Source organism: Motacilla alba, chromosome 7, assembly GCF_015832195.1.
Source record: "Motacilla alba alba isolate MOTALB_02 chromosome 7, Motacilla_alba_V1.0_pri, whole genome shotgun sequence".
Lineage (NCBI taxonomy): Eukaryota > Metazoa > Chordata > Aves > Passeriformes > Motacillidae > Motacilla > Motacilla alba.
The window spans coordinates 14696142-14722754 of record NC_052022.1 but is presented as its reverse complement, the minus strand read 5'-3'; the positions used below and the strand labels follow the sequence as shown (position 1 = coordinate 14722754).

The 26613-nt window shown below is 50.6% G+C and overlaps 1 protein-coding gene across 1 annotated transcript; it reads left to right on the top strand.

The window, feature by feature from the left end:
- The first annotated feature begins 2279 nt into the window (after nucleotides 1-2279).
- IGFBP5 (insulin like growth factor binding protein 5) lies at nucleotides 2280-25764 on the top strand. The gene is made up of 4 exons (XM_038142406.1): nucleotides 2280-3619; nucleotides 20511-20737; nucleotides 20901-21020; nucleotides 21409-25764. The coding sequence occupies exons 1-4, from the start codon at nucleotides 3289-3291 to the stop codon at nucleotides 21538-21540; spliced, it is 810 nt and encodes a 269-aa protein (XP_037998334.1). The 5' UTR covers nucleotides 2280-3288; the 3' UTR covers nucleotides 21541-25764.
- Nucleotides 25765-26613: the final 849 nt, after the last annotated feature.

The window sequence follows — 26613 nt, the reverse complement described above, 5'->3', positions numbered from 1 at the left end:
GGCCCAGGAGAAATTTCCCGGATAGCCCTAAGTTAGAGCAGCTTCCCCTGGGATCCCTCGCAGGATCTCTGCCCCGTGGCAATCCAGCCGTGCCCAAGCCTCCCATGCCAGGGCTTGCAGCTGGGCTTGATGGAGGCAGTTCTCTACATGCCTCACCATTTTGTGTCTCGCAGGTAGGAGTGGGAGTGAAACCTCTCCTCCACCCCTCAGATACTCTCACTGTCTCTGTACCAGGTATTAATACGGGGCACTCTGTTTCTTACAGGGCAGATGAGAGAACGAGGAAAGACATTTTTCTCCTGCCCTACACCCTCTCACAAAGTGTTTCCAGGTCTCCAGGTGAACGGTGCTCACTTTCTGCCTGGTGGTATTTTCTGCAAAGCACCCATTCAGACCAGTGGCAGATTCTCATAAAAAACAGTGTCAGGATTCAATTAATATGCTGTAAAAGCCCTAAGTGTCAACTAGAGAAACCATTTTAAAGCACTTCAAGATAAAACCCCTGGAGAGAGTGCTTTTCTTACCTTAAAGGTGCCTTTTTTTTCTTTTCTTTTCTTTTTTTTTTTTTCCAGTTAACAGTGATCTAAGCAGAAATTCAGGTAGTAATAAATAAAACCTCTGGAAAAAAACTCTTGATAGAAAGAAAAGCAAAAAACCACCCAACCAAGCTTAGCAGTGTTGTTTTCTTTTTTGAAGGGCAAGGGGTAAGAACAGGAGGAATTTGATCTTTACTACTGAGTCCACATGGGGTAGAAAGGCAGTAAAACAAGGAGCACCTGAGAGGTGCAAAGAAAGCCTGAAGCTGGAAATTTTGGAGAAGAAGGAGTTAATGCTTTTAAGCAACCATCCGTCCTCTTACCATAGATAAGGGTGCATTCTAGTGGCAAAATCCATGCAATGCAGCTGCACAGATGACTGATCTAAAAAGAAACCTGGGGAATATGAAGCTTTGGAGGAGTGTGTGCCTGTGTGGAAGGGGGGGGTTGACTTGAATCGCACATAAACCTCACTCAGAATTAGCTGATCCCTTTGAATTTCCCACTGCCCTGGTAGATGGCCCCGTGCTGGAGCTTCTGAGCAGACTCCCACCCTTGGTTCTGCTCACCCCCCTGCTCCAGGTGTAACCCCGGAGCACAGCTGCGGGGGCTGCACACCCCGGGTTTGGAGATTCCCTCCCCTACACTTCCAGCTTCCTTGCTCCTAGAGATGAATGAGAACTGAGGGAGGCAAGTGAGAAGGACCAGGGCCGGGAGAACTGTAACCCTGAGGAATGCAGCGGTGGAACAAAAGACAACAAACCCGAAGCTGCCCAGGACAGGGGATGAGCACTGCAAAGCGCTTTTTTTTTTTTTTCCTCCTTTCTTCTCCCTCCCCATTTCGTGCAGGGCAAGAGGCAGAAGAATGAGCTAAAACGTGCAAATTGGACTTCATATGGCAAAATTCCCCTTCTTTTCTGGCATGCCCTAAGCGACAGCGAACTTTTCCAAAGAGGAATCTAACACAGTGCTTACAAGCAGCCCAGCCCTCCCTCTGCTCACTGTCCGGCCGTGTTAACCCTTGCCGTTTAGGGGTGTCAGGGGCGCACCCCGGCACAGGGCAAAGCCTCACTGCGGTTTTAAACCTCGCCCAGGGGCACAGGGGACACGAGAGGAGGGCCGGGCAGCCTGCACACACAAAGGCTCCTTCCTGGGCCCGGGCGGGCGACAGTAGCTGCCTGGCAGGCACCCAGCCATCTCCTCCTGCGCTCACCTTTGGAGCGCACGGGCGCTGCGCGGCTCCAGCCCGCCGCCCCCCCGGGGCTCCGCACCCCACCAGCACAGCGTACAGCACGGAGCATCAGGCCCCGCTGACTCCATCTCCCACTTCCTCCCCAAACTCGGAACCCTGACCTCTCCCATCCAGACTCCCTGCAGCCCAGGCTGCCCTGCAACCCAACGGCAACCACTTTGCTGGGTTTTTTTTTTGATTTTTTTTTTTTTTTTTTTTAAACTGTGAAGATCTGAACTTTCCCCCCACCCCCCCACCCCCCTTCCAGTCTTCGGCTTCCCCTTCCCCCTCCTCCTCCCTTGTCTCTCCTCATAATATTATCCTTGATCACTGCCCGGGGTTTGAAGCCCAGAAGTCAGGAGCTGCGCACCCCACCCCCACGGCCCGAGCGCGCACTGATAGGGCCCTCGCTGCTGGCACCTAGTCAAGCTGAGGTGTCATTGGGATCTCAAATTGCAGCGAGGGGCTGGCAGGCAGCCAGAGGCAGTCTATTTAAAAGACAGCCTGTTCTGCAGTATTCAGTCTCTTTAGAAACTTCTCCAGGGGAAAAGTGTTGGGAGATCTACAAAGTGGATTTTTTTTTCCTCTTTTTTTCCTTTCCCCCTGATTTTTTACCGCTCCTCTGCCGACTTTGCAACAAAACACTCCAACTTTGCAGAAAACTTTTTTTTTTTTTTAATCTTTTGGTCTTTTTTTTTTTCTTTGCAAATCTTGGAAGAGGAAAGCGGGAGAGTTGAACAGAGCCGATCGAAACACAACTTTGCTTCATACCAAGCTTCCCAGCAGCTCGCTGCGTCGGGAGAGACTTTTCCTCCTGCAGAAGAAGAGAGAGAGGAAGGGAGCTTTGCATCCCCTCTTCCTTCTCCTGCGTTTTCTTTTTTTTTTCTTTTTTTTTTTTTTTTTTATTCTCCTCTTGACTGCTTTGATGCATTATTAGCAGGACACTGGTTTTCAAGGAACTTTGCTCCCTTCCTAACCTGCCTCCTCCCAGCCCTTTGGGAAGAGTGTGTGTGTGTGTGTGTGTGCGTGTGAGTGAGCGAGTGTGTGAAATCTTCGTCCCACCTCCCCAAACACCCCTGCTCCCCCACGCCTCCCCCTGCAACCTGTAGGCTGTGCAACCCCTGCAGGCTTCGCTCCCTTTCCCCCCTCCTTCCCTCCCTCTTTTTTGCGCTCCCGCGGATCGCGGTGCGAACTCCCCCTTTCGAGGCGAGAAAAAGCTGAAAAGAGAAACGGAGGGGAGAAAATAAAGACAGGAAAAAAAGGCAATCTAGACGTCCCCCCTCTCCCAACGCCAAAAGAAAAGCAGGAGGGTCTCGCACCCCGAGAATAACCCCCAGAGTGGGGCGCCTGCAAGCAGGGGCTGCGCTTTCCTTTTTGAATTTTATTTTTTAAAAATCTTTAATTTTTTCTTTTAATTTCCTTTTTTTTTTTTTTTTTGGCCCCCCGAAGGGGCAAGCGGAAAGCCAGCGCCGCCCGCTCCCGGCAGCCCCCCGTGCCCCGTCCCGCAGCATCCCCGCCGCGATGCTGCTGCGGCTCCTGGTGCTGCTGGGCGCCTGCCCGGGGCTGTCGCGGTGCCTGGGCTCCTTCGTGCAGTGCGAGCCCTGCGATGCCAAGGCGCTGTCGCTCTGCCCGCCGTCGCCGCTGGGCTGCGAGCTGGTGAAGGAGCCGGGCTGCGGCTGCTGCCTCACCTGCGCCCTGCCCGCCGGGCAGCCCTGCGGCGTCTACACCGAGCGCTGCGCCCGCGGGCTGCGCTGCCTCCCGCGCCAGGGCGAGGAGAAGCCGCTGCACGCCCTGCTCCACGGCACCGCCGTCTGCCTCAGCGAGAAGAGCTACCGCGAGCAAGCCAAGGCCGGTGAGTGACCCCGATCCTCCATCCGCAGCTCTCCCGGATGCTTATCCGCCTTGCCGGCTCCTTTTCCATCTTTCCGCCTCCTTTTTCCACCCCACCGCCAGCTCCCGGCTGCGTTTTCCCTCGTTCCGGGTGCTCTTCCATGACCCTCCGCTTGCTTTTCCGTCTTTCCGGCTCCCTTTCCATCTTTCCGCTTGCTTTTCTGCTCCCTCCCACTGGCTGCTCTTCCCTGCCCCCGCCGCTGCTTTCCCATCCCGCCGGCTGCTTTTCCATCTTCCCAGGTGCTTTTCCATGCTCCCACTTACTTTGCCGCCTTCCCGGCTACTTTTCCATCTTTCCGCCCGGTTTTCCACCCCCCCTCCCCCTCCTCCCTGCCGTGTGCTTTTTCGCCTTCCCGGCTCTTCCATTCCCCTGCACCACCACCAGCTGCTTTTCCATCTTTGTGGCTACTTTTCTGCCTTTTCGGCCTGACTTTTCTCTTTCTCTCACACAATTGCACACCCTGGCAGTTGTTCCATCTTTCTAGCTATTTCCCCATTCTCTCTCCTCCCCACCCCCTTCACGACCAACTTTTCCAAGCCCCCAGTTGCTTTTCCATAATTTCTATCTGCTTCTCCACCACTACCACTTCTCCTGCTGCTCTTTCACCGCCCCCCCCCCCCCATTGCTTTTCCACCTTTCCAGCTACTTTCACATCTTTCTACATGTTCTTCCACCCACACCCACAGTTGCTTTTCCATCTTTGTGGGTACTTTTCCATCCCCCTAGCTGTTCTTCCATGCCCCCTGCCACTTTTCCCATCCTTCTTTCCATCTGTGCTCTGGTCAAACCTCCTGTTGCATCATCTCACAGCCCCCACCCTGCCTTCCATCATGGCCTCTTGATTGTCCCATCTCCAGTGGAAGGGTTTTCTTTCCCCACTTCCCAGATGCACCCTTTTAGTCACAACTGCATCCCCAGCCTTCTCCAGTTGCATTCTTTACATCTTTCCTGCATCCCTGTCTTCAACCCTCTCCTTGACAACTTTCTATCACTATATCCTCTGGGGCCCAAGCTGATCTCTGCAGATTGAAGTACAGAGGAGAGCAGGGCATGTCCTTTCAAACAGCAGCCTATTCCCAAAGTCCTCAGCCACCCCCAGGTTTGTTGCTCTGCCTCACACTTCCTCCTTGGAATCACTACAGCCTGCTCTTTCTGTCTGCCAGCTGCTGGACATCTTTGTTGGGCAATGGGCTTTAGCTTAGGGAGATGAAGAGAGCAGGTGCATTAGGGACAAGATATGCGTTTGCAAGAAATAATGGTGGTGTGGCTAATAACGGGCAAGAACAGGTTAAAAACAAGCATGAAGGCAAGCATGGCAGCACCAGTGCAAGGCCAAGCTTCTGAAATGTTTGTACCTTGCACGTCACAAAAGCATGAAAGAAAGCACTCCTTCATTTTGACTCTCATTTCAATCCCATTTCTGGATCCTGTAGCTCATGTGAGGACAGATTCCCTGTATTCCTCCAAATACATCTGTATTTCTGCCACAGTGTGAAGGGGAGGTAGGGAGGGTGTCTGCATGTCCAGGAGACCACTTGGCAAAAAAACCAACCAGAAACCCTCACTTTTTTTGGTCCATGAAACAGTCATTTCTACTTGTTAGCAAGCATCTGCTTATACCCATGCTATGGGAATCCGTTTCTCCTTTCTAGCACCTAATAAATTGTGATGCTTTTATTATTTTTCCCCTTTGCTGCTTGCAGGCAGTGGTTGCGTTGCTACGCACCATCCTTCAGAGCAAAACCAAATTCTGTGTGTAATAACTTCGCCCTTCCCTTGAATGACATCAGATGTCCAAACTCCCTTTAATCAGCTAGAAACAGCAAAGCTGAGCTTGGTTTTTTTTGAAGTGCAGCTGTAAGATACGAGGGTTGGGAGCTGACCTGCACAGGGAGCAGAGAGTGAGGCCAGGAGCCACATTCCTGCTGGGGAGCCCAGGAAGCTGGGCAGTAACCACTGTCAGCAGAGATAGGCCAAGTATCCCGGAGTGCGTCATCCTGGTGTTTATTTACTCTGCACGTGTGTGTGCGTGGCCAGGGGCAGGCACTGTGGTCTGGAAGGCAAAGCCATGCAGCTGAAGCCCAGCAGGACAGCAGGGCCCATCCCTGTGCTGAGGGTGCCCCATTACAGGCACCTGAAAAAGCTTTGGCGCTTGGCTGCCAGCATGAATATCCTTCCGTTTCACCTGCCTTGCACTTCCCAAGGAAACTGATCCTTTAGCAGGTGCTTTGTGTGAAAAGTTTAGCCAGGGCCCTTGTAATTCTGCTGCTTTTGATTTTCTTGGGATTCAACACCCATTGAATGAACAAGGAGAGGGACAGGAAAGCGGTGGCAGGTTTGTCGTGCAAACCAACCCCGTGGCACTACCTGTGCTTCCAGTTTGGACTCCCCAAGTGCCGCAGGGGCCTCTTTTCGACAGGTTTTGTTCACAGACAGCAGATCAGCCTGGATTGGAAAGGCTGCTGCAAGGAGCCGCAGGAGACCAGCAGGCTCCTCTTGAGATTTATGCAATTGCAAATAGAAATAAAAAATAAATCAGGAATTCCTGAGGATGGGAGAGGGGGGAAAAAAAAGTCACTTGGCATTCGACTGGTAGTGTGTGAGAACAAAGTATATTTTCATAGGCATGTTTCTAAGCAACAGGGCAAGAAAAGAAATTAAGTTTGACTTGAACTTTCTGGCCTCTGCCAGTTTGGCCAGCAGCACAGGGACCGTGCACTGGGGAAGCTGGCCTGGCCCTCCCATCTATCAATGACCAAAATTGGCCCTGAGCTGTGAACTGCTGAGAAAAAATCAGCACTCTGCAAAATAAACTATGTGACAGTGGTGAGGACTAGATCAAACTGCATTTCTATCTATTTCTACCCTCGTGCTGGCCAAGTTAAAAATTGCAGATGCTTTGCTCCTTATGGACAAGGCAGAAATGCATTGAGCAGCACTGCAAGAGCCAGAGCCTGGGAGGCCAGGCTTAGCTCTCCTGCAGAGCAGATGTCTTGCCTGGGGACAAGATGCTTGCAGGTAGCATGCCTCAGTTTCTTCATATGTGTTCTGGGCAGTGGTACTGAGGAATGCTAGAGATAATGAGCAGAATGTCCTCTTGGTTTGTTCAGAGGTTTTGTCTGAAATGAAAGCAAGTGTGGGATTAAAGAGCCTTAGCAGGACTTGTTTTAAGTAGATGGATATGTAGGTATGACAGGATGGTCCCTGTAGTCCTTCCTCCCACAACAGTCAGACACTGTCCTTTACTGAAAGCCAAACATCACGTCTGCAATTGACTGTTCCTGGTTAAAAAAAACATGAATGAGCTTCATTTATGGCACAGGCTGCAGGATTCTGGGTTTTCTCTGTTTTGTTTAGGTTTCCTTTGAAATATACCATGTCTTTCCATTTTTCTCCCCTGTGCTCCTGCCAGATTTCCTCCTGCTGAGACAGCAAGGTCAGGCTGAGCACCAGGGAGCGGAGGGCACAGATTGGAGCCTGCTGCCCTAAGAACGCTCATGGAAAAACAAAGGTTGTCAAATATTTCCTTCACTCTCATTCCTGCTCTCTTTCTAGAAAGCGAGCAAGACTTGGCAAGTTTCCTTATGAAACCGTGAGCCAACGATAACCAGGAGGGGAAAGGGGAGGGTTTGCAGAATTAGCCCTAAGAAAATCATCTTTGCAGCGTCAGCTGAAAGGTGGAGGAGGAGGAGTGCTGCTGAGCCCAGATTTCCTGCAGCTTGTGTTTGGTGATGTCCTTTGACGCTCCCCAACATATTTTCCCCCACCCCATTCCCCCTTCCTGTATTCGCCTGCTCTGCATTTGGGGATGCGGGGCTTCAAGGGTGAGCAAAGGGGATGTGGAGAGGCAGGTGGGCAGCTCCATGCCGAGCTCCGGGGTGAGGGTGAGGGCAGGGGTCATGGGAGCAGGGTGCTCGGGATGCGCTGGCTTGCGCACATGTCACTCGGGGAGGGACCCGGCTGGTGTGAGCAGCAGGTCCATTGTGCAAAGCAGCTCCGAGCTGTCAAGGTGAAAGCTAGTATCAACAGGCCTGCAAAACCTCAGACACAAAACAGGAAAATCTCCATTTTTCTTTTGATCTGGAGTTTCAATAACAATATATTTTTTTAAAAAATAGAGAGAGAGTGAAATCCATCAGGTGCCAGCAAGAGAGCTGGGTTTCTGTGGTGTGTGTGTGTACGGGGGAGGAAGGGATGGGGTGGTTCAAACAGGAAAGGAGGGGCCTTGGCTGGAAGGATTTTTCAGCAGCCTGGTTTCTAAGGAAGGAGAGAGAATATTAAGTAGTTGATCCAAATGAAATTCCTGCCGAGTGCCAGCAGAGTTCACCGGAGAAAAGACGTGGCTCTGTGCGTGCGTGCATGAGTGATAGAGCTGGCCCCGAGCTTCCACACAGCCCTGGACCCACTCCAGGTCAGTGCAGGGAGCCCCTCCAGAGCTTGCACCACCACGGCGGAGAGCAGAGGCTGGTCTCAAACAGGAGCCTCTGCAAACTGGAGGGATGCTGGAGGAGGCCATTGTGCCTCCTTGTGTCATACTAAAGCAGCAGCAGCAGCCGCAGCATCCTGAGGCCAGATGATCGTCGCGGCTTTGGCGCGTCAGTGACTTGAGCACAGTCATGTGCGACTGGAAGCGTTTGCTTCACTGCGGGGTGCCCCCTCAGGCTTGACAAAAGGGGGCAGGAAAGACTGGGTGCCTTCTGCGCCAGCTTCAAGACATCCCCCAGTGTCTCCTGTCGCTTAGTTTGTCACACGTGTCGGGGGAGAGGGGGAGGAAGAGGAGGAGAGGCGGCACCCGGCGCTGCCGCGCACGGAGCGCGGTGCTCTGCTTCCTCCTAACGACGGCTGCGAGCGCTGCTCGGCCCGGGCCCAGCGCGGCGCAGATGCAGGAGCACTTGCGGGAGCTGCTGCAGCAGCAGCGTTTCCCTAAACTCTCCATGCAAACTGAAAACCTGGCAGCAGCCTGGGAAGGGTGGCGAAAACCTCACCCCCTCCGGGCTTGCCGTCCTCCTCTCAGCTGGGTGAGCCGCTAAGAACAGTTGTAGCTTGTTTCCCTGTGCTAACTCACAGGGCAGATAAAAGCACCCGTAGCACAGCAAATCCTGCTCCCCACCCCACCCCCCACCCCTTTTTTTGTCTTTTTTTTTTTTTTTTTTTACCCAAGCACTTAGTAGTGCAAATTCAAGGCCAGATGTAAGTGGAGAATATGGCTGGAACACACCTGCCCCTCGATGTGGGCTGCAGGATTAATATGCACAGGGAAGATATGCGTGTGAGCATATGCACACACGTACCCGTGTTCACACGCCCACACACGCCTGCATAAACATTTAATGTGTGCAAGCACACACACAGAGCATTCTTGTCTCTGGAGGCAGAATGGTTTCCAGGCAGCTCACACAAACCTCTCTTAGATGCAGGGGTTCTGGTTATGACTGGCACATCATATTTTGCCATGAAGATCAGATACTGGCATACAGATCAGCCTATCCTGTCCTCCCACTGAGGGCTCAGAAATGAGATGCACCAGGTGAGCATATCAAACAATGGGAGGTGAGGAAGGAGATAGATGCAAGATCTAGCCTCCTCTCAGCCAGCTGTGTGGATCCAAACTCACCCCCTCTGTTTGGAGGTGGCTTGTGTTTTCTGGCTAGACTAAGATAATACACTGAGAGATTTCTTGAGGGCAAATTTTCCCATGTCAAACAAGCAAATTCTTCCCAGCGAAGGTGTGAAGTTGCGACTTGCAAAGGACAGCCGGTCCACCTGCCAGGGCAGTGGTCCCTGGTGTCATAGGTGGAAGGAGATGGTTCCAGGGGCACTGAGGTCTCTGCAAACTTCTCCATGCCCAGGCAGCAACAACTGGCCTTCAGGAAGGTGTGAAAGAAGAACTGAATTGGGAAAAGATGGCACATTTGCTGAAAGGCAGCAACTGAGGGCAGGTGAAACAGCCTCCAGCACCAAGCAGAGGAAGCTACAGGACCCAAAGACATGATGCATGCAGAGGTCAGAGATGATCCAAATATCATCTTTGGCCTGTGTGAACTTACTGGCAGCCAGCCTGATAACCACCTCCTGTTTATAAGGAAGCTTTTTGCAGGGAAAAAGTAGATATTATGTGTTTATCACCAGGACTGGAATAGCCAAAAGTATGAGGAGGCCCTGCTGGTGAGAAGGAGAGGGATATCTGACCCCCTATGCTGGAATCCCCGCAGACCTGGCCCACTGGGTCCAGTGAGCATGAGCCTCCACACTGGGTCTCCCCAGCCTGATACACAGAGCAAGGACATAGAGTGGGGGAACAGTTGTACCAGCACTCCTGGATCCTGGGGCTGCCCATTTAAGATCAGTGGGCACAGTTCATGGTTCATGCCTCAGGTCATCCTGGAAGGGTCCCATCATATCTGGTGACATCCCCCATCCCCTTAACACCCAACCCCTACAAGACACTGTGTTCCTTCAGCTGTGTAGCCAAGGCAACTCTCAGCAAGATGTTGTTTTTGAGGTGGCTCTTTGATGCTAGTGATCTGAGAGGACCCCTTAGTGTTCATGTCAATCCACTGCTTGAAGTTTATCTCAGCAGGAGCCAGCATAATGTGTTTGCAGAAATTTGGGACTCTTGGTGATTTGCTGTGAGCAAATTTGCTCTCAAGGAAACCATTTCTCAGTATGTTTTGATAAGTCTTCTGTCTATGATGTTTCCAGGACAAGTGTGAGAGAGAGACTCTGGTCAACAGATTAAACTTTGAGAAGGCATGTTAAATTTATCCTTGTGAAGTCAGTGGGCATTTCTTGTGGGCACATGCAGAAGGCCTTGCTCTCACTATTGCCCTTATTCTCCAGACCCCTCTGATATTCCCATCATTTTTCATTGTAACTCCACCCCGGTGGTACTGTCTCTTCCATGCAGAATGTGGGAATGGGGGGGTCAATATCTCGCCCAGCAAACTGGCACACTGTTCCCTGTTAGCCTGGCAGACCTTGATCCTGCAGGATGCTGAGCACCTTTCCTCTAGGGCCAAAGAATCAAAGGCTTTTGGGCACCTCTCCCCTCAGTGGGAACCAGCTGCCTCAGTCCTCGAGGAACTGTGGGGCCAAAGCTCTGGTAGAGCTGGAGAGCTCTTTGCAGCTTTGAGCCTGGAGGGCTGTTGTTGGAGTTTGGTTTGTTTGCTTGTTGGATGGACACAGCTGGCTTGATGATGGAGATAATTGTTATGTTGATGGAGATGACTTGTCTGGTTGCTATTTAAGGGCAAGAAAGTAATCCTGACAGATACTTAGGGAAATGATTGCCTAGCTAAACAGAAGAAGGAATGTTTCTTAAAGGTAACTTTGGGGGCAAAGTTGGCTAATATTCATAATTCTTTTTTGTAGAAAAACAGTAGAAATATTTTATTTTTCCAAATACAGATGGGATTCATCAGAGGACAATTAAATCAACAGAGCCATTTATTATTCATGCTTAAGAAATCAGATGTTATGTGTTAGACTAATGATGAAAATCTGTAATTAAGCCAGTGAAAACTATGGAACCTGGTTTTCACTTCCTAATTTAAAGAACAGGCTGGAAAAGAAAAGTATTACTAGGGAAGAATTGCAGAAGAATTGTCTTATACCTATACCTGTCCAACAGTAAATTGTGGTGCTGCCACAGCTATATATGTCTTCAGATATTATTACATGTCTTAAGATATTTTATCTAAATACAAAGTGACATACAGACATTGATCTTACTTGATTGTCCTTCTTTCCAGATGAAATAGTAGATGTGGGTGAAATTTTACTGCATCATTTCATAACCATTTCAGTGGCCAGTTATTTGGTTTTGTAAAAGCAGCAGTGGCCTGAGGTTGCAGGAGAAACAACAAAGTGCAACAAGGATTTTATCATTCCAGAAAGGCTCTAGATCTGTGGCAAGGGGTGGTCAGTTGTCTTTCATGGAATTTCAGACCCCAAAAGAGAGGTCTATACCCTTTTGTCAATTAAGAGACCCATGGGGATTTTTTAACATTCAAAAGCATCTTTGCATTGTGTTGGACCAAAATAAATGGCTACTGTATGCAGTAGTACATGGTGGAAAATGGCTAAGAGAGGCAAGAGTCATCCCTTAGGATCAAGCTTGGGCAAATTTCTCCTTATCAATATTGTCTGAGTGTGAATGTCAAGCTTCTGGTACTTTTTTGTGGTCCTACTTAGGTGGACTGAGAGATTAAATAACATCTAGGCCTATTGCAGGCAAAGGCTTTCTGAGAGAAGGAGCCATTAAGAAAGGAGTCCTGAGGGCAGAGGTTGGAAATTTCATCCCTCAGAGGTGGTAATAGTCAGGATGGACGGTACATGTGATGATGTGTCATCTGGTGCTGACACAGAGATGAGCAATGATGATCTCACACAGCTTTTCCATCTGGTTTAAGGCAAAACTGTGAAAGTGAGGCTGAAGGCCTGGAAGTTAATCCAGGCTAGGCTGGAACTTGCAATCACAGCTGCACACCTGAAATACTTTTGGTGTTGTAACAGTTTTTGTCTAACACCTCACTCAGGTGCATCTCCACACTCCACCTTGATGGGCCTTTTCCTGTCTCTTTGTGGTGAGCAAGGGGCAAGCATCCTGGCAGCACCTGCTTTTAAGTCCAGATTTCTTGATGTCTCATGTATATTGATACCACTCTTCACCTGAGTTTTGAAGATAAGCCCCACGCAGTCCAGGAGGGCAAATTACTTATTCCTTCTCCCTAGTTACACTTCCTCCACTGCTGATGTTGAGCTACCTGCATCCAAAAAGTCCCCCTGCCTGCTTCTTTTTCATGCAATAATGACAGTTGATGCACACATCACACCTCCTTCATTTCTGGGGGCACAGGAAGATTTTTTCCAAGTCATCTCAGGTGGTCAGATGATCAAACAACCTTTTGCTTTCATTCAGAAAACCTTAAAGCATGTGTGTTCTCATCTTTTTGTCACAAATAAGCCCCATGGTGAAACTGCTGGTAAACAATTCAGTGATGCCCTGAATTCACTCCTTTAACTCCTGCAGGAGTTAAACCAGATTTTTCTCACCCTTAGTTAGCCAGACACTCATGCAGTCTCCTCTTTTTCTTTTTTAATCTTTCCTGCTCTTATTTTCTTGGCAGCTTGGTATGGGTTTTGCCTTCTTTATTGCAGCCAATGAAATCTGCTGCTCGGGTGGCTTTACTGGAAAAGATGCAAGACTAAGAAAGTCTGAATTACTTCATCCTTTCCAGGAAGGAAGAATATGTCTTGGTCACTCTGATATTGAAAGATGATTTATTTAGATTTCTGTGGGTCATAATTCAGCTCTCAGCTTCTTCTGCAGTTTCAACATATGGAATGGTGAACATCTGCAGTCTCCAGATGATGTGAGGGAAATACGTTTTATCTTCCTATCACCAGTGCATCAGCAACAGGAGCTTCTTGATATAAATCTAGTCCTGCAATACTTCCTTCCCCTCCACTTGCCTGTTCATTTCTCTGGAAGATAACTTTGTTCAGGAAATGTCAGGCTGATAAAAGCAGCTATCTAGCAACAGAGTGTCTGCAATTTTGCAAGATGGTGCACATCAGCATCATTTAATTGAAATGGAAGGACATTTGCTCATCATCTTACTGGAGGGTGAAACTCTGGAAAGTTTCCCAGTTCTTTTATTGGTTAGACATTTTGGGCTCTCTCTTGGACAGAAGTCATTGTCATGAGAACCCAGAGTCTCTGGCTATGCTGCCTGTTGACTCAGACCATCACTGGGTCTTGGTGTGTCTTGTGCGTGCATTGCAAACTCCCACACCTGCATGGAGAACTGATTGTAAACAGACTTGGGAAGTCCTTGGAAAGAGACAAAGACAACACCTGTTCAGCCACAGTCTTTATTGTTTCATCTCAAGGCAGCACCAGTCTAGCCCACCAGCTGGTGCCAAGCTTGGCTCTTCCAGCACAGCATGGGTGCTTGGAGACTGCTGAACTAACAGCTAGCAATGTGGAGGGAAGGAGCTTCAATCATGAAGCTCCCCCTGTCCAAACCTGCTTTTCTCTTTGCTCTACAGAGTTACTCTCAGAGAGTTTTATTTTGTGACTACAGTAAAGAAGGGTAACTCAGGAAAGTACCATGCGCACATAGCAACAATGATCCTGCCTTAAGCTTCCAGTTCCCATAGCTGTACCTCTCCCACCTCCGTGGCATTTGCTGGCACTGCGAAGTCATGCTGACCCAGAGATCCGCTCCTACAGATAGGTCCTGCACTTCCAGAGCAGCCCAAAACATGAGCTGGTTCCCTTGAGAGCTCCTTTCCCACATGCTGAGCTGCATTTCTCCCCCATCCAGCTCTGTATGAGGACACAGAGGTCATCAGGATGATGATCTCCCTTTCCCATGAATCCTGTGTGAACCTGGGGGCAGCCCAAGCACCTGATATTCACGCTCTGCAGGTGAGCACTGGCTGATACAGCAGAATCTGTATCCACAGGTTTCTGCTGAGGAGACATTAATCACCTGAGAAAGAGCTGGTCTTCCAGGCTAGTTCAGCAAAGCCTAAACAGTTACTTTAAAAAAAAAAAAAAAAAAAAAAAAGCCACGGGATAGCACATCCTTCTGCCATCAGTGCTTGTTCTCTGAGGCTCTTCAGGTATTCTTGAGCTGTTCCCAAGCATCCTGCTGGCTCTTGGCTTAATGAAATGGAGATAAGTCCTAGCCTTCCAAGCCAGCTCTCTGAATGCTTTTCCATCTCTTCTCTGAGTTTGGCCTTACTGATCCATATCCTTCCCTTAAAAGGTGTCTCAGTGGAACAAGGGAGTGAGGTCTCATCAACTTCCACCATCTTGTCACAGGGGTATAGGATACTGGAATACCCTGGAGCTCCTCTTCCAAAAGCTTTTGTGGCTTTTGAGCCATGGACTGATTGGATTCTGATCATCTGTCTTTGGTAGGTGACTGGGTGTGGTGGGGCAGAGTGGGTGTTTCTGGGAGCACTTCACAGTGCTTTGACTGCTAAAGACTTCCTTCCACACTCTGCAAATCACAAAAGTGTTTTACTGGCTTTGGCAGATATTGAAGTTCCTAATTCCCAGGGAATGAAACAGGGTCTGTGTTCTCTTACTACTGCTCCTGTGTCTGTAAAACAGCTTGGCCCAAGGGAACTACATCACAGGCTTCAAGGGGACCAAGACTGAAGAGGTGGTGGGAGTTACTTTTCTTAACTTCAGACCTTTGGAGGCCTAAGTGTGATCACTGGAGTCACAGAAGAGGAGACTGGACTTTTGTTCCACCCTAAAATCATAACCCAAGCCAGATGATGGGGCTGATCACAATGTGGAGGGTGCAGCATCTCTGCAAATGACTTACAGATGGAGTTTGGCCATCCAGAACACCTTAGTGTTAGCATTTGGGTGTTATGTGGCATAGATTTAAGTGTCTGTTGCACATTGCTGAGACTTGTGGGGTGGCAGTCCCAGCAGGTCTGCTGTTATTCTGTCTTTCTTGGTGTGTGGTGTCTCCTCCGAGCCTCTCATCACCTGCAAGCATTACCAGCATGCTCCCTCGCCAGTCCCTGCCAGACAGACTGCACCGGCTTGATGCCAAGACCCCACCAAAGCACAAAAGTTCGTTCAAAGTCCAAGGCACATTGCAGCTGGCTCTCCAGCAGACAACACCCTGGGCTAGTGGAGGAACTGGCTGCAGCATCCATCCTCAGCCCTGGCTGCTCTGCCTCCAGTGGGTGCCAGATGGCCTTGGGCTGGGCGGCTGCCTGAGCTCACTGCCTGACCTCACCAGGGCGGTGGTCTCAGCAGTGACCCCAGCACAGGCACAGCGCCTGGCCGCTCCACTGACCACCCCAGCTGGGCTGGGGGCCGGTCACCACCACGCTGGGGGCTGTGCCTGGGACAGGAATGCAAGCGAGCTGTTCTTCATTAGGCGGGTGAAAGCTCCTGGGATTCTGCCTGGGCTGAGTCTGGTGGCCTCTGGGGAGCTCAGGAATGCTTTTGCTCAGTTGAACTCTCCAGCTGCCAAAGGGCGCAAGATGAGATGACTCTCCTCTCTTTGCAGCTCTTCCCTGCCTGCATTTATCCCTTCCCTGCCTGCATCTTGAGAATGCAAACACAGTGGCTGTCTCTGTGTGCTGACCAGGAAGGAGAAATTTTTATTTTCCCATCATGGCCACAGGTGCAAGTCCAGGTCAGGGACAAATTTGCCTGCCAGTAACAGGAAGTTCTGGTGTAGGTAGAGCATGTCCCCACCTCCAGAGTGGGCAACAAATGGGAAGGGCAGCTGGGGAAAATACTCAGGGTTTTTTCCAGCCAGCTACCTAAGAATGGAATTCCTGTATAAGCCCTATATGCAATGAGCACCTCTGAACAGACAGAGATGGCTGAGTTTGGGGCAGAGGAAGAACTGGACAAATTCTCAAAGTCTCCACGAGTGACATTTGTGTTGTTCCTGTGCTAGAGGTTTAACTGAGATTCCCACCTTTCTGCTTAAGTGGTGTATTATGTTAGTGCCTGTGCTGTAAATAATAATGATCATGGTAATAATCAAGAGAGCTGTTTAGCAGGGTTGTGCTGTGGTTGTGCATGTACTTCTTCGGTGGCTTTCGGGGGTGGTGTTGAACAGGACAGCAAGTCCTCTAGCAGTGGGCTGTGGCTGTAACGAGCACGGTTCATTAGGAGCAGTGGTCAATAGATCCTTTCTGCCAGCAACCAGTGCAAATGTGTTACAAAAATTTGAACCTCCCAGCCATTTGGAAAGTTTTGTGTTCTACTCTGTAATGTCAGCAGGCAGGGATGCAGTGTTCCCACACACTCTGCTACCACATGTGAGTGCACCCACCACCTTATGGGTCACATGGGTCCAAAGCATCTGAAGCACAGGAGTGCCAGGCTGGGTTTTGATGCAGGGCATAATGATGTGTAGTCTGCTCTGGGTGGTATCTAGCCAGACAGGAGCAATTTGTGGCTTCCCAGAAACAGTGCCTGGTATTTTGCTACTCCCCTTTCCTTCTGCAGGGAACAGTTAGAAACGGTTCCTGTTTAGGGAGTTTCCTCTGGCTAGCCTGGAGTGGGGAGAAGACACTGTGCCTCAGCCCAGGGCATAGGACAGCCCATGCTCTGCTGTCCGTGTGATTTTCTGCATCCCAGGACTCATCAACAGCACAGTCCTTTTGGCCTGGCCTGGGACAAGAGACTTTCCAGATGTTTGCCCCTCTTTCCCTGGGCAACAGTGGATCAAACTAGACATGAAGCCATGGAGTGGCTCTGAGTTGAGTTCAGTCTCCTGCCTTGGCTGTAGGGTCAACATCCCTTTGAGGTGGCTACAGCCCATGTGTCACCTCCAAGCTAGCCAGGCATCCTCAGCTTGGCTAGCTAGCAATGTCATTCTTTTGTATCATTTTTCTGTGCCAGTAAGCTTGGGACCTCTAGTGGGAGGTGATCCCCTCCTGAGTTGTGGGGAGAAGGAATGGAGCTGTGTAAGCCACCCACTTCTGTTTCCCACTGTCTGTCATCTGGGGACACCGTGAGTAGGGCCTTCCTGCCCATGCCCTAAGCCCACAGGGATGCCATGTGCTTTGCCCATGCCTTGTGTCCCCACACAGGCAGCTCTGCCTCTGCAGGTGGCCACCAGGCTGGCCGGCAGATGGGAGTAGGTGGGAAGGGGCTGTGTGGCAGGCCAGAACCTGACAGTGAGGGAGGAGGGACTCCAGCCTGAACTCCTTCCTGAATCTTCAAGACAAGTGGGGCTCATTTGGTGAAACTGGACGTTGCTTCTGCCAGCATCTCCTCAGGCATGGAGGCACAGCAGTGCCAAATGCTGCCTGCCATGAGCCAGCCTGGGGGCAGACAGAGGGTAATGAATGAGCTGGTGGGTGAGGATGGGCAGGTGGGCGCAAGAGCTCAGGGGATGCTGATGTGAGTGTCTGGTCTGGCAGCAGTGGGCAGCTGCAGGTTTAGGTGGATGGGCCAGCCAGGAAGAGAAGGGAGGGGCTGCATGGGTGCTGTGTGCACTGGCTCTGCCTTTCCCTCTCCTCTTGGCACTGGGAAGGCCCCTCACCAGCTGCCCAGAGCTTGTCTGGAGTTTCTGTCAGAGACCTCTGCCCTTCAGTTTGTCAAAATTGGCTTGTTAGAAGAAGGGGTTGCATCAGCCTTGTTGTTGAAGGAAAGTAGGCTATAAAAAACATAAGAGGATGGAAGAAAGGGATGGAAGAAAATCTCTTCAAGGCATCCAAGGACTTATCACTGGGATATAAAGACCCAAACTAGACACCACTGCTGAGTCACAGATGAAGGAGTCCTATAATTTCTAACCGTTGTATGACATCCCAAGCATATGTTGCCACTTCAGGGGGAACACATGCCTGCCAGGGAGAGCAGAGGGGGTCAGTTCTAGGTGCTTTTTCAACCCTGCAGAAAGCACCAGACTTGGGTTCAGGTCTGGGCAGCTTTTAGTGCACATCAGTTGTGCTGTGCAAGAGAGGGAGCACAGGGCTCCTGTGGCTCCCATCTATCCTTGCTGAAAGAACTCCACATCAGTCCCCAGCTCACTCTGGCTTGCTGGCAGCTTGCAGGGAGAGGAGGGATAAGGTGCTTGCAAGAGGGTAAAGCTGCTGACCATGCGAGAAGTCTGAGCTGCTGCAGACACCCATTGCATGCTGAGTTCTGGAGACTGGACACCCTGTACTGTTTTTCTGACTGAATCCTCACTGCCTTGTATCCTTTATTTGTTACTTGTTTTTATTTGTTAGGATTGCCCTAGGAAGCTGTGCCTCACTTATTGCGGGGGTAATGAGTTGTGCCTCTCCTGTGTTACTGGGGTGTTGCCAGCACCAATGTGAAACTTCCCTTTTGTTACTGTAGGGCAGCCCAGGGAGGTACTCTGGCAGCACCTTCTTCAGCCCTGGATGTGGGTGCTAGAGGGGATTCCTGGGACAGAACACTGTATGTTTCACTGCTTTAAGAAGGGCTTAGTCACTGCAGATGCCTCTGTTCTTCTTTCAGACCTTGAGTTGCCAGAATATCTTTTGAGGCAAAGGATGAACTTCAGCTGCACCTTGTATTGTTTTATTATCTGGGGAGTAGTTTCCAGTTTACTCAGTTTCTTCTCTATCCCCTGTCTGTCATCCTCTTAGAGTAGAGGAGCCCTGATCTGTGCAGGCAGTTGAGTCCTGCAGCAAGGAATAAAAACCCAAGCATATAAGCATCATGGGGCAAAATGGCAAAATTATCCCATCCTGGGGAGCCACATAAGTCCTGGGGATGGTGCAGGGGATTGTTTACGTTGCTCTTGGCAGTTAGGGTGTAAAGTTGGGGATGCTCATCCAGTGCTGTTCTTGTGGAAACAGAACAAACAAAGGGCCACTTTAATAAATAAGTGGCCATGAGAAACTTTCAATTTTTTACTGGGAGAGTGCAAGGTCCCCTCGGCAAAGAGGAATAGGAGACTTTTACCTGTGGTTGGCTTGGGCATCCAGTGACCCAGTGACACTCAGTTACCTCCAAACCCCCCAGAAGAGGTGTGTGTGACAGTCTGGCACTGCCATCTGCCACTAATCATCTCATCTGTCCCCCCCACTGGGCATCCTCAGGCATCCCTGGGCAGCAGTGGCACCCTCTTCACCTTTGTCCCTCCTGGTGCTGCATGTGGGCTCTTGTTGGGGGCGTATATCTGCTTTTCTTTTAATCCTGAGCCTTTTTCCCTCCTGTAGGAGGGGATGATCTGGGTTCACTGGCATAGAAATTGCAAGAGATGCTGTTCAGGGACAGATTTCAGCTACTCTGATGCTTTCCTTCTGCTACAGTGAGTTTCCTCATGGTCACTTGCTGGTCCCAGCACAGACTTGTCATCAACACCAGGCAGCTGGGGACCCAGGGGTCAGGAGACCAGGAACCTCAGGACCTTTAAACTATATTCAAATTTAGTTGAGAAATAACCCTTTTTCACTCTGGTGGTTGTACTAAATGTCACAAGTCATCTAAGTTTAGACTGTCACCAGCTTGCTCCTATATATAACTGCTCTGGGCTCCTGACTGCATCCTGCCAGCAGAGGTTGTGCTGGAGGGTCTACAGGAGGATGGGTGCCATGGACAGAACCTAAACATGGTCCCCCTTTGCTGTCAGTACCATCAGTCTGACAGCATTGATGTAGAAGTAATGCTGCCTGATTGCTATTGGTGGCAGTCAGGCAGCATTACTTGGCAGTGTTACCCTTGGCTTTGCTGGCTGCTGGGTGTGTGCCAGTAGATGGGAGCTGGTTTGATCCCATGAGTGGAGCTGCAAGCTGAGGACCCTGGAGATCCCAGCACTTGTCAGCCACATCTTTGGTATCACTGCTGAAATGTCTGCCCAGCCACATGGTGGCTGTGCTGTGTGATTGACCTTGGCTTTGGAATTGTATCATCTTCAAGCATTCCTGGCTTGTTGCTCTTGCCTTCTTAAGGCAGGGTGAAGTATGAACTTGTCACTTAATCCTCTCAGCATGGATAAACAGGGGCTTCTCTGCCTCATTTATGTGTCACCTGACCCTGGAGGTAGGATGACCCTCATACTGGTCTTTTTCCACAAAAACAATGATGGCCCTTGTATGTAGAAATGCATCCTCGCTCTCTGACTCCTCCATGCTCTCTAGACACCTTCCTGTCCCAAGCTCAGAGGTCACACAAAAACCTTGGGAAGGCCCACACAGTGGGATAAAGCCAGGGCTGTAGGCGGCAGCTGGGAAAGGGATTCCTTCGGTTATTTGTTTTCATCCTGCCAGGTCCAAAGATCTCCTCTGGGGTTGGGCAGGAGGGTCTCTGTGCAAAAGCAAGCCCCACTCATCTCACGGAGACATGACAGTTTTGGTACCCCATCCCTTGCAGAACGGGAGTCCCGGGAGCATGAGGAGCCGACCACATCGGAGATGACAGAGGAGACCTACCCGCCCAAGGCCTACCGGCCCAAGCACGGGCGCCTCTCTGAGCTCAAGGCTGAAGCCCTGAAGAAGGACCGCCGGAAGAAGCTGACCCTGGCAAAGTTCGTGGGCATGGCTGAGAACACGGCTCACCCTCGTGTTGTCATCCCCGAGCTCCGGCAGGAGTTTGAGCTGGTGGGTGCCTTCACCTTCCCTCCACGAGGCTCCCGTGGGAAGGTGACTGCGGAGGGCTTTTACCCCTGGGAAATGGGTACTAGTGGGGAGGACCTGGGGGCTTTTGCAGCTGGAAGGTTCAGTGAGGTGCTCCCCTTCTCACATTTGATCTCCCTGCGTGCAGGGCCCGTGCCGCAGGCACATGGAGGCGTCCCTGCAGGAGCTGAAGAGTAGCCAGCGGATGGTCCCCCGTGCTGTCCACCTCCCCAACTGTGACCGCAAGGGCTTCTACAAGAGGAAGCAGGTAAGATGTTCCCCACCCAGGAAGACTTTTCTCTGCCACTGCCCTGGGTGGGAAGGATGGAGGTTTTTCCTTTGCTGGTTTGGTCTGGGTGTTGCTGCAAGCATCTCCAGACACATTTGGTGGTGGGTGGCCTTGCTGATGGCTCCAAGTACCATCTGGCCTGAAGCAAGCATCCTGAAGGAGCTGGTGAGGGAGGGGGAAAAGTCAGAGAACCTGAGGCTGGGGTAGCAGCAGAGACAGGGATGTGCTGAAAGCAGAGAGCAGGAGCCAGATCCTACCATGGGGATTGCATCGCAGGTGTGAAAGGGCCGAGGCCTGATCCCCAGGGAGGGAGCCACACAGCGTCTGGTGGCTAGCTTCTGATCTCTGCCCTTGGGTGTCTCCCCAGTGCAAGCCCTCCCGGGGCCGGAAGCGTGGGTTGTGTTGGTGTGTGGACAAGTATGGCATGAAGCTGCCGGGGACTGACTTCCTGAGCGGAGACCTGCAGTGCCACGCGTTCGACAGCAGCAATGTGGAGTGAAGCCACATCCCCTCCCTCTGCCCCATCACTATCTATCCAGACTCCCTTCCACCCTCCCCTCCGCACCTCCCCACGCCCCGGGACTCCGATTCCTTTCATCTCATGTAAGACGAAAAAAGAAAGGAAAAGAAAAAAGACAGAGGAAGAAAAATGAAAAAAACAGAAAGGGAAAGAGAGAAAAAAAGAAAGAAAGGAGAGAAGTAAGGAAAGGAAATGTAAAAAGAGAGAAAAGAAAGAAAAAAGAGAAAAGAAAAAAGAAAATTAAAAAAGAGAAGAAAAGAGAAAAGAAGATAAAAGAAAGAAGAGAAAAGGAAAAAAGAGAAGAGAGAAAAATAAACCCTGAAGAAACTGAGGACTCGGAATCTACAACAGCCTTTTGACAACAAGGACTCAGCAAGGAAAGGATAGAGCCAGAGACAAACCAGCCATGGCCACTCTGCCATCCTGCACCTCTCCCCAATGCTGCCTGCACCCCTCTGCCACAAGCAGAGGTCACCCTGATGTAGGAAGCTCTCCAAGTTGCTGATTCTCCAGTACGGGTTTTGGGCAGGTTCATTTTTATTTTTATATTTTTTTCATGTTAGCTAGATGATTTCTGAAGGGTCTTGAGAGAAAATCTTGTGGCCACCAGCGTTCCCCTTGCAGTCCTCCAGAGTGTCCTCCCCATGTTGCTGGGACTCACTTGAGTTGATTTCCGTCTCAAATGACTGCCCCAATCCAGACAGATTTCAGCAAGGGAGGAGACATGGGACTGTTCACTTTGTGTCTGGAGATAAGCTGGGGAGGGAAACACAGATCCTGCAACAGCACAAATACCCCCAGAAAGTATCTGTGGACTTAAAAAAAAAAAAAAAAAAAACTATCACAAAAGGAAATACAGTCTCCCCTGTCCAGTTCATCTTGATTGGAAGGTCAGAAATTTCCTTGGACAAGCAGGACTGACCTTTGTCCATCCAAGTGGGAAAGTGTTCATCACCTGCGTGCTCTTGTGTGTGCACTGATGTGGCTTTCCCTCCTTGCAACGCTTCACCTTGAAATCTGGAGGTTTCAATGTAATACGCAATTGGGGGATATGCTGCCCCTCCCAAAAACAAATAATGACCTGCTGGATTAAGCACAGAAGCAGAGTTATGGAGGAGCATCGGTGCCTGTGGAATCAGGGCCTCATCAACACTGAGAACTGCATCATTGCTCAGACTGAAGTATCCCTACATGGGGACAGGGGAATCAGGGCCAAACCTCTTCACCACCTTTTGCCACCACGAAGACGACCAACTATGGAGATTTTTTTTTTTTTTTTTTTTTTTTTTCTTTTTTTTACACAGCCGAAAATGTGGTTTGCTCCAGGGGGAAAAAACCCCAAACCTCCACTTTTCTTCATCTTGGTTTTTTTGTTAAGGCTGGTTTATAGCTTTCCCGTGGGTAGGAAAACGCCATCCTTTTGCATTGAGGATACTGCTCATGTTGCCACAGCTGATTCCCAGGACCCTGCAGTAAGATCCTGTGATGGGCCCTTGCCTTTAACCTGGGGCCCAGCTTCTTGTTGAGTGACAGCAGCCACTGCACCGTGGAGACCCACTGCCTTGGGCATGCTGGGACAGCCCTCGGCTGCCTTCCTAATTCATTTGTTGTTTTTAACATTTGCATTTGATTTTGGGACTCTCGCCTCTTGCTTATCCCTGACAAGGGTCTCCACGATGTTGGTGCTTGGAGGAGATCCTGCAGCGAATGGAAGGAAAGAAAGGAAACGGAGCCGTGGGGTCTGGGTGCTGTGGTGGGGAAACACACCCGCTGGGAACCACATCCTACTACCACGGCTGGAGGTGGCAGCCAGCACTGGCCAAAGGACACAGCTGATCTCAGGTGGAAGGTTCCTGAACCCCCATATCCCTTTCAGCTTCCTGGACCTGGGCAGAGAAAAATGGAGGTCCACAGCACCACTGGGGCCCCACCAATGGGGATGGGACAAAGGGGTTCTGGTGAAGGCTTCTTGCTATCACGGGTTGGGAGCCCTCATAGCCTCTCCTGAGATGACATTATTCCCCTAAGCATCCCGTGGGCTCCCCACCAAAACGTTACCCTGATGGAGGGCAGGACTGGACACCTGTGGTTATTTCCCTCCAAGTGACAGTGGGGGCGAGTTTTGCCTATGGACTTCCACGGAGACCCAGCAGAACACATTTTGTCCTGGGGACAAAGCACCTTCCCATGTTGAAAAGAAGGAAGTGTGCTACCAGTGTAGATGTGCCCCTGAAAAAAGCCTGTTGGAGTGGGGTAATTCCGTGTTGTTGGAGGGGAGCAAGGTGGGGGCTGAGAGAGGGACCCCTCCAGGCTCTGCAGGGCTGATGGAGCAGGATTGGTTTAACCAGAGTGGTGGATTAATGCTGGGGTGCAAGTGGAGTGAAGAATGGGGTGAAGACAGCAGGAGGAGGAGGAGCTTGTTCTAACCCCAAGGGCCACTGGACACCATTGTTGACACTGTCCACTTGCTGATCCCTGTGCAAAACCTCCTGACTGTCATAGGCCAGTACCACCTTTCCCAGGACCCTTCCTTCCTTCTCTCTTCCTCTTTCTTGCTTTTTTTTTTTGTTGTTGTTGTTTGTTTGTTTGTTTGGTTTTATTTTTTGTTTAATTTCCCAAAACTTGAAAGCCTTTGGCTGCAGAGAAAGGAGACGTGCCCCCAGGATGGGATGGGAAGGGCATCAGACCCCCATGGACCTTGCCTTTTGGCGAGGATGCTTTTGCAGGGTGAGGGTTAGCTCACAGGGCCCCACGGTGGTGTTACAATGAGGTCACCACAGATACTGGGAAGGGACACAGGGCGATGCTCCGTCCTCTCACTACCAAGCAAGTCTATGTGGCCCTGGGAGCCCAGAGTACCAAAATCCATCCCACACTGCCTCCCTCACCTGTGCACACCCCATGCTGGGATGGCACTGCCCGTCCTGTCCCCATGAACCTGAGGGAAAGGATGATGGACATTTGGGGTGCACCACCCTCACCCCCCAGATCACCTCGGCTCCCAGGATGGGGCACCAGGTGACCCCCCCCAGCTGCTCACTCCCTTAAGGATCCCCAGCAGGACGAGGCTGTTTACAGGCTGCACTAATATTTAGGACCGGGGTTAGAGCCTGGGTTGGGCTGGGATTGAGAGTGACTTCAGGAGGGCTTGGTCACCCTCTGGGGTGGCAGTGATGAGGTGCTCCCATCCTCAGCACCCAGCAGCACCCCTCTGCATTTAGGATGAGAGAACCAGAAGGGGCAGATTTGGAAGCTGGGGAGGGTTGAGGCACCAGGAGATGCTAGCAATTTGTGCATCGGTGGGTCATGAGGTCTCAGGGGTCTCTGGCTACGATATTTGTGCTGAGCCCATGTTGGTATCTAGGATGCGAGCTGGGAAGGAGAGGACAAGGATGGCTCAGGACAGCCCTTCCACCACATCTGCCCAGGGAGCGGCGCTCAGTGGCTGGGCTACCCCTTGTCTGTACTGCAGTGGACTTCGAAAACCACTAGTACAAGAGCATTTTGCACTATTTCTCCGCTGTCTCCCCCCTTCCCCTTTTCTCCGCCTTCCCCATGAAAATTCTTTGCTGTTGGTTTAGTTTTCTTTTTTTTTTGTTTTGTTTTGTTGTCATTGTTGATTTTTTTTTCCCCCAAATGGAGCATTGTATATTTAAAGAACTGTCAGTTCACCTCGCTTCCAGACCGCTGTCCTGGCCCTGGCTAGGAGCCCTGCCTGCTGTGGCCCCCTCCCCAGCCCCACCAGCCACCGCCACTGCCACCGGGACAGACGTCACCACGCACGTTACCCACCGTTGTAACACAGTTGTTAAAACACACCAGATTCCGAGTTTCCTGCCTGGTTTTTATCTTTAAGCAATACTCACTACACATTTTACGGTAGCTTTTTATAGCTTTACATACATACGGTAGCTCTGTTGTTTCGTTTTGGTTTTGTTGTTTTGTTTGTTTTTTTTTCCAGTAAACAAGAAATACTCATAATCTTACTGGTGGGAAAAAAAAAAGCAGTTTGTGAAAAACTGACAATGGAAGAAGAGCTTAATGCTCTGTTTAGCATTTTGTACTTAAAAAAAAAATCTCACATTTTATTAAAAAGTGAAGATTGCTGTATACTATTTATTCAACTTATAATTTATGTTACTCTTTGATCTTTGTCTTTTCTCATGACAAAGCATTTATTTAATAAAGTTATGCATTCAGTTAGCTCGTGCCTGACCCTCATGGAGCATCTGTGTACAGGGCCTGCCAGTGAGCTGCTGATCCAGTCCCAAGCATCCCACAGCCGCCTGTGTTGGGTCCCTTGGGGTGCTCAGCCAGCTCCACAAGGGTGCTCAGGGAGGTACAGGGCATGGGGTAAAATGGTGTCGATGCTTTAGGGGAGCTTTTGATACTAGAACAATCTGCTACTTGAGTGCAAGCTTAACTTTACAGCTTCCTGCAACCAGAGCTACAATTTTTTTCTTTTTTTTTTCTCTTTTTTTTTTTTTTAGAATTTTCTTTGCATGGATGTGGCAGTGGGGCACAGCACACACATTCAACCAGTTTACCAGGGCAAAGTACCTAGCAATCAGTGATGTTAAGCCCCTAAATGCTATCTCAAACTGAGCTCCACAGCTTGGGAGCAGACAAACTGTTTGAGTCCCAGACCTCTTGGGGTTGCTGGAAGATTTGCCCCAATGTCCCAGCGGCAGGAACATCCCTGGAGCTGCTCAGCCCAGCCAGGCCTTGGTCCTCCAACGCTCTGTGGTAGCTCTTGGTGGCTCACCCCGCTGCCCTCCCCGGTGCTGGATCTGACCCTGTCCCACCGCCCAGGAGCCATCACCCTTCATTCTCCCACTCCCCCCGATCTCCTTCCTCTTGTGCACCTCCTCCCCTCCATTCACCTGCCAGCATCACCCGTGAGCCCGGAGCGGGGCGGGAGGGGAAATCATCCCCTTTGCTTTGCCCCTGCACTGGGGACCGCGGGTTGCTAGGGCTGCGCTAACAATGCATCCCGCAGCCATCTTGCAGCACGTGGAGCTGGCACAGCCGCCCTGTCCCTGAGGGACACCC

Bases quoted from the DNA above. Each gene is read 5' to 3' on its own strand.
- IGFBP5 (XM_038142406.1), top strand. From the start codon at position 3,289: ATGCTGCTGCGGCTCCTGGTGCTGCTGGGCGCCTGCCCGGGGCTGTCG. The intron at 3,620-20,510 runs GTGAGTGACCCC...CATCCCTTGCAG, and splicing joins CCGCGAGCAAGCCAAGGCCG to AACGGGAGTCCCGGGAGCAT. The intron at 20,738-20,900 runs GTGGGTGCCTTC...CCCTGCGTGCAG, and splicing joins TCCGGCAGGAGTTTGAGCTG to GGCCCGTGCCGCAGGCACAT.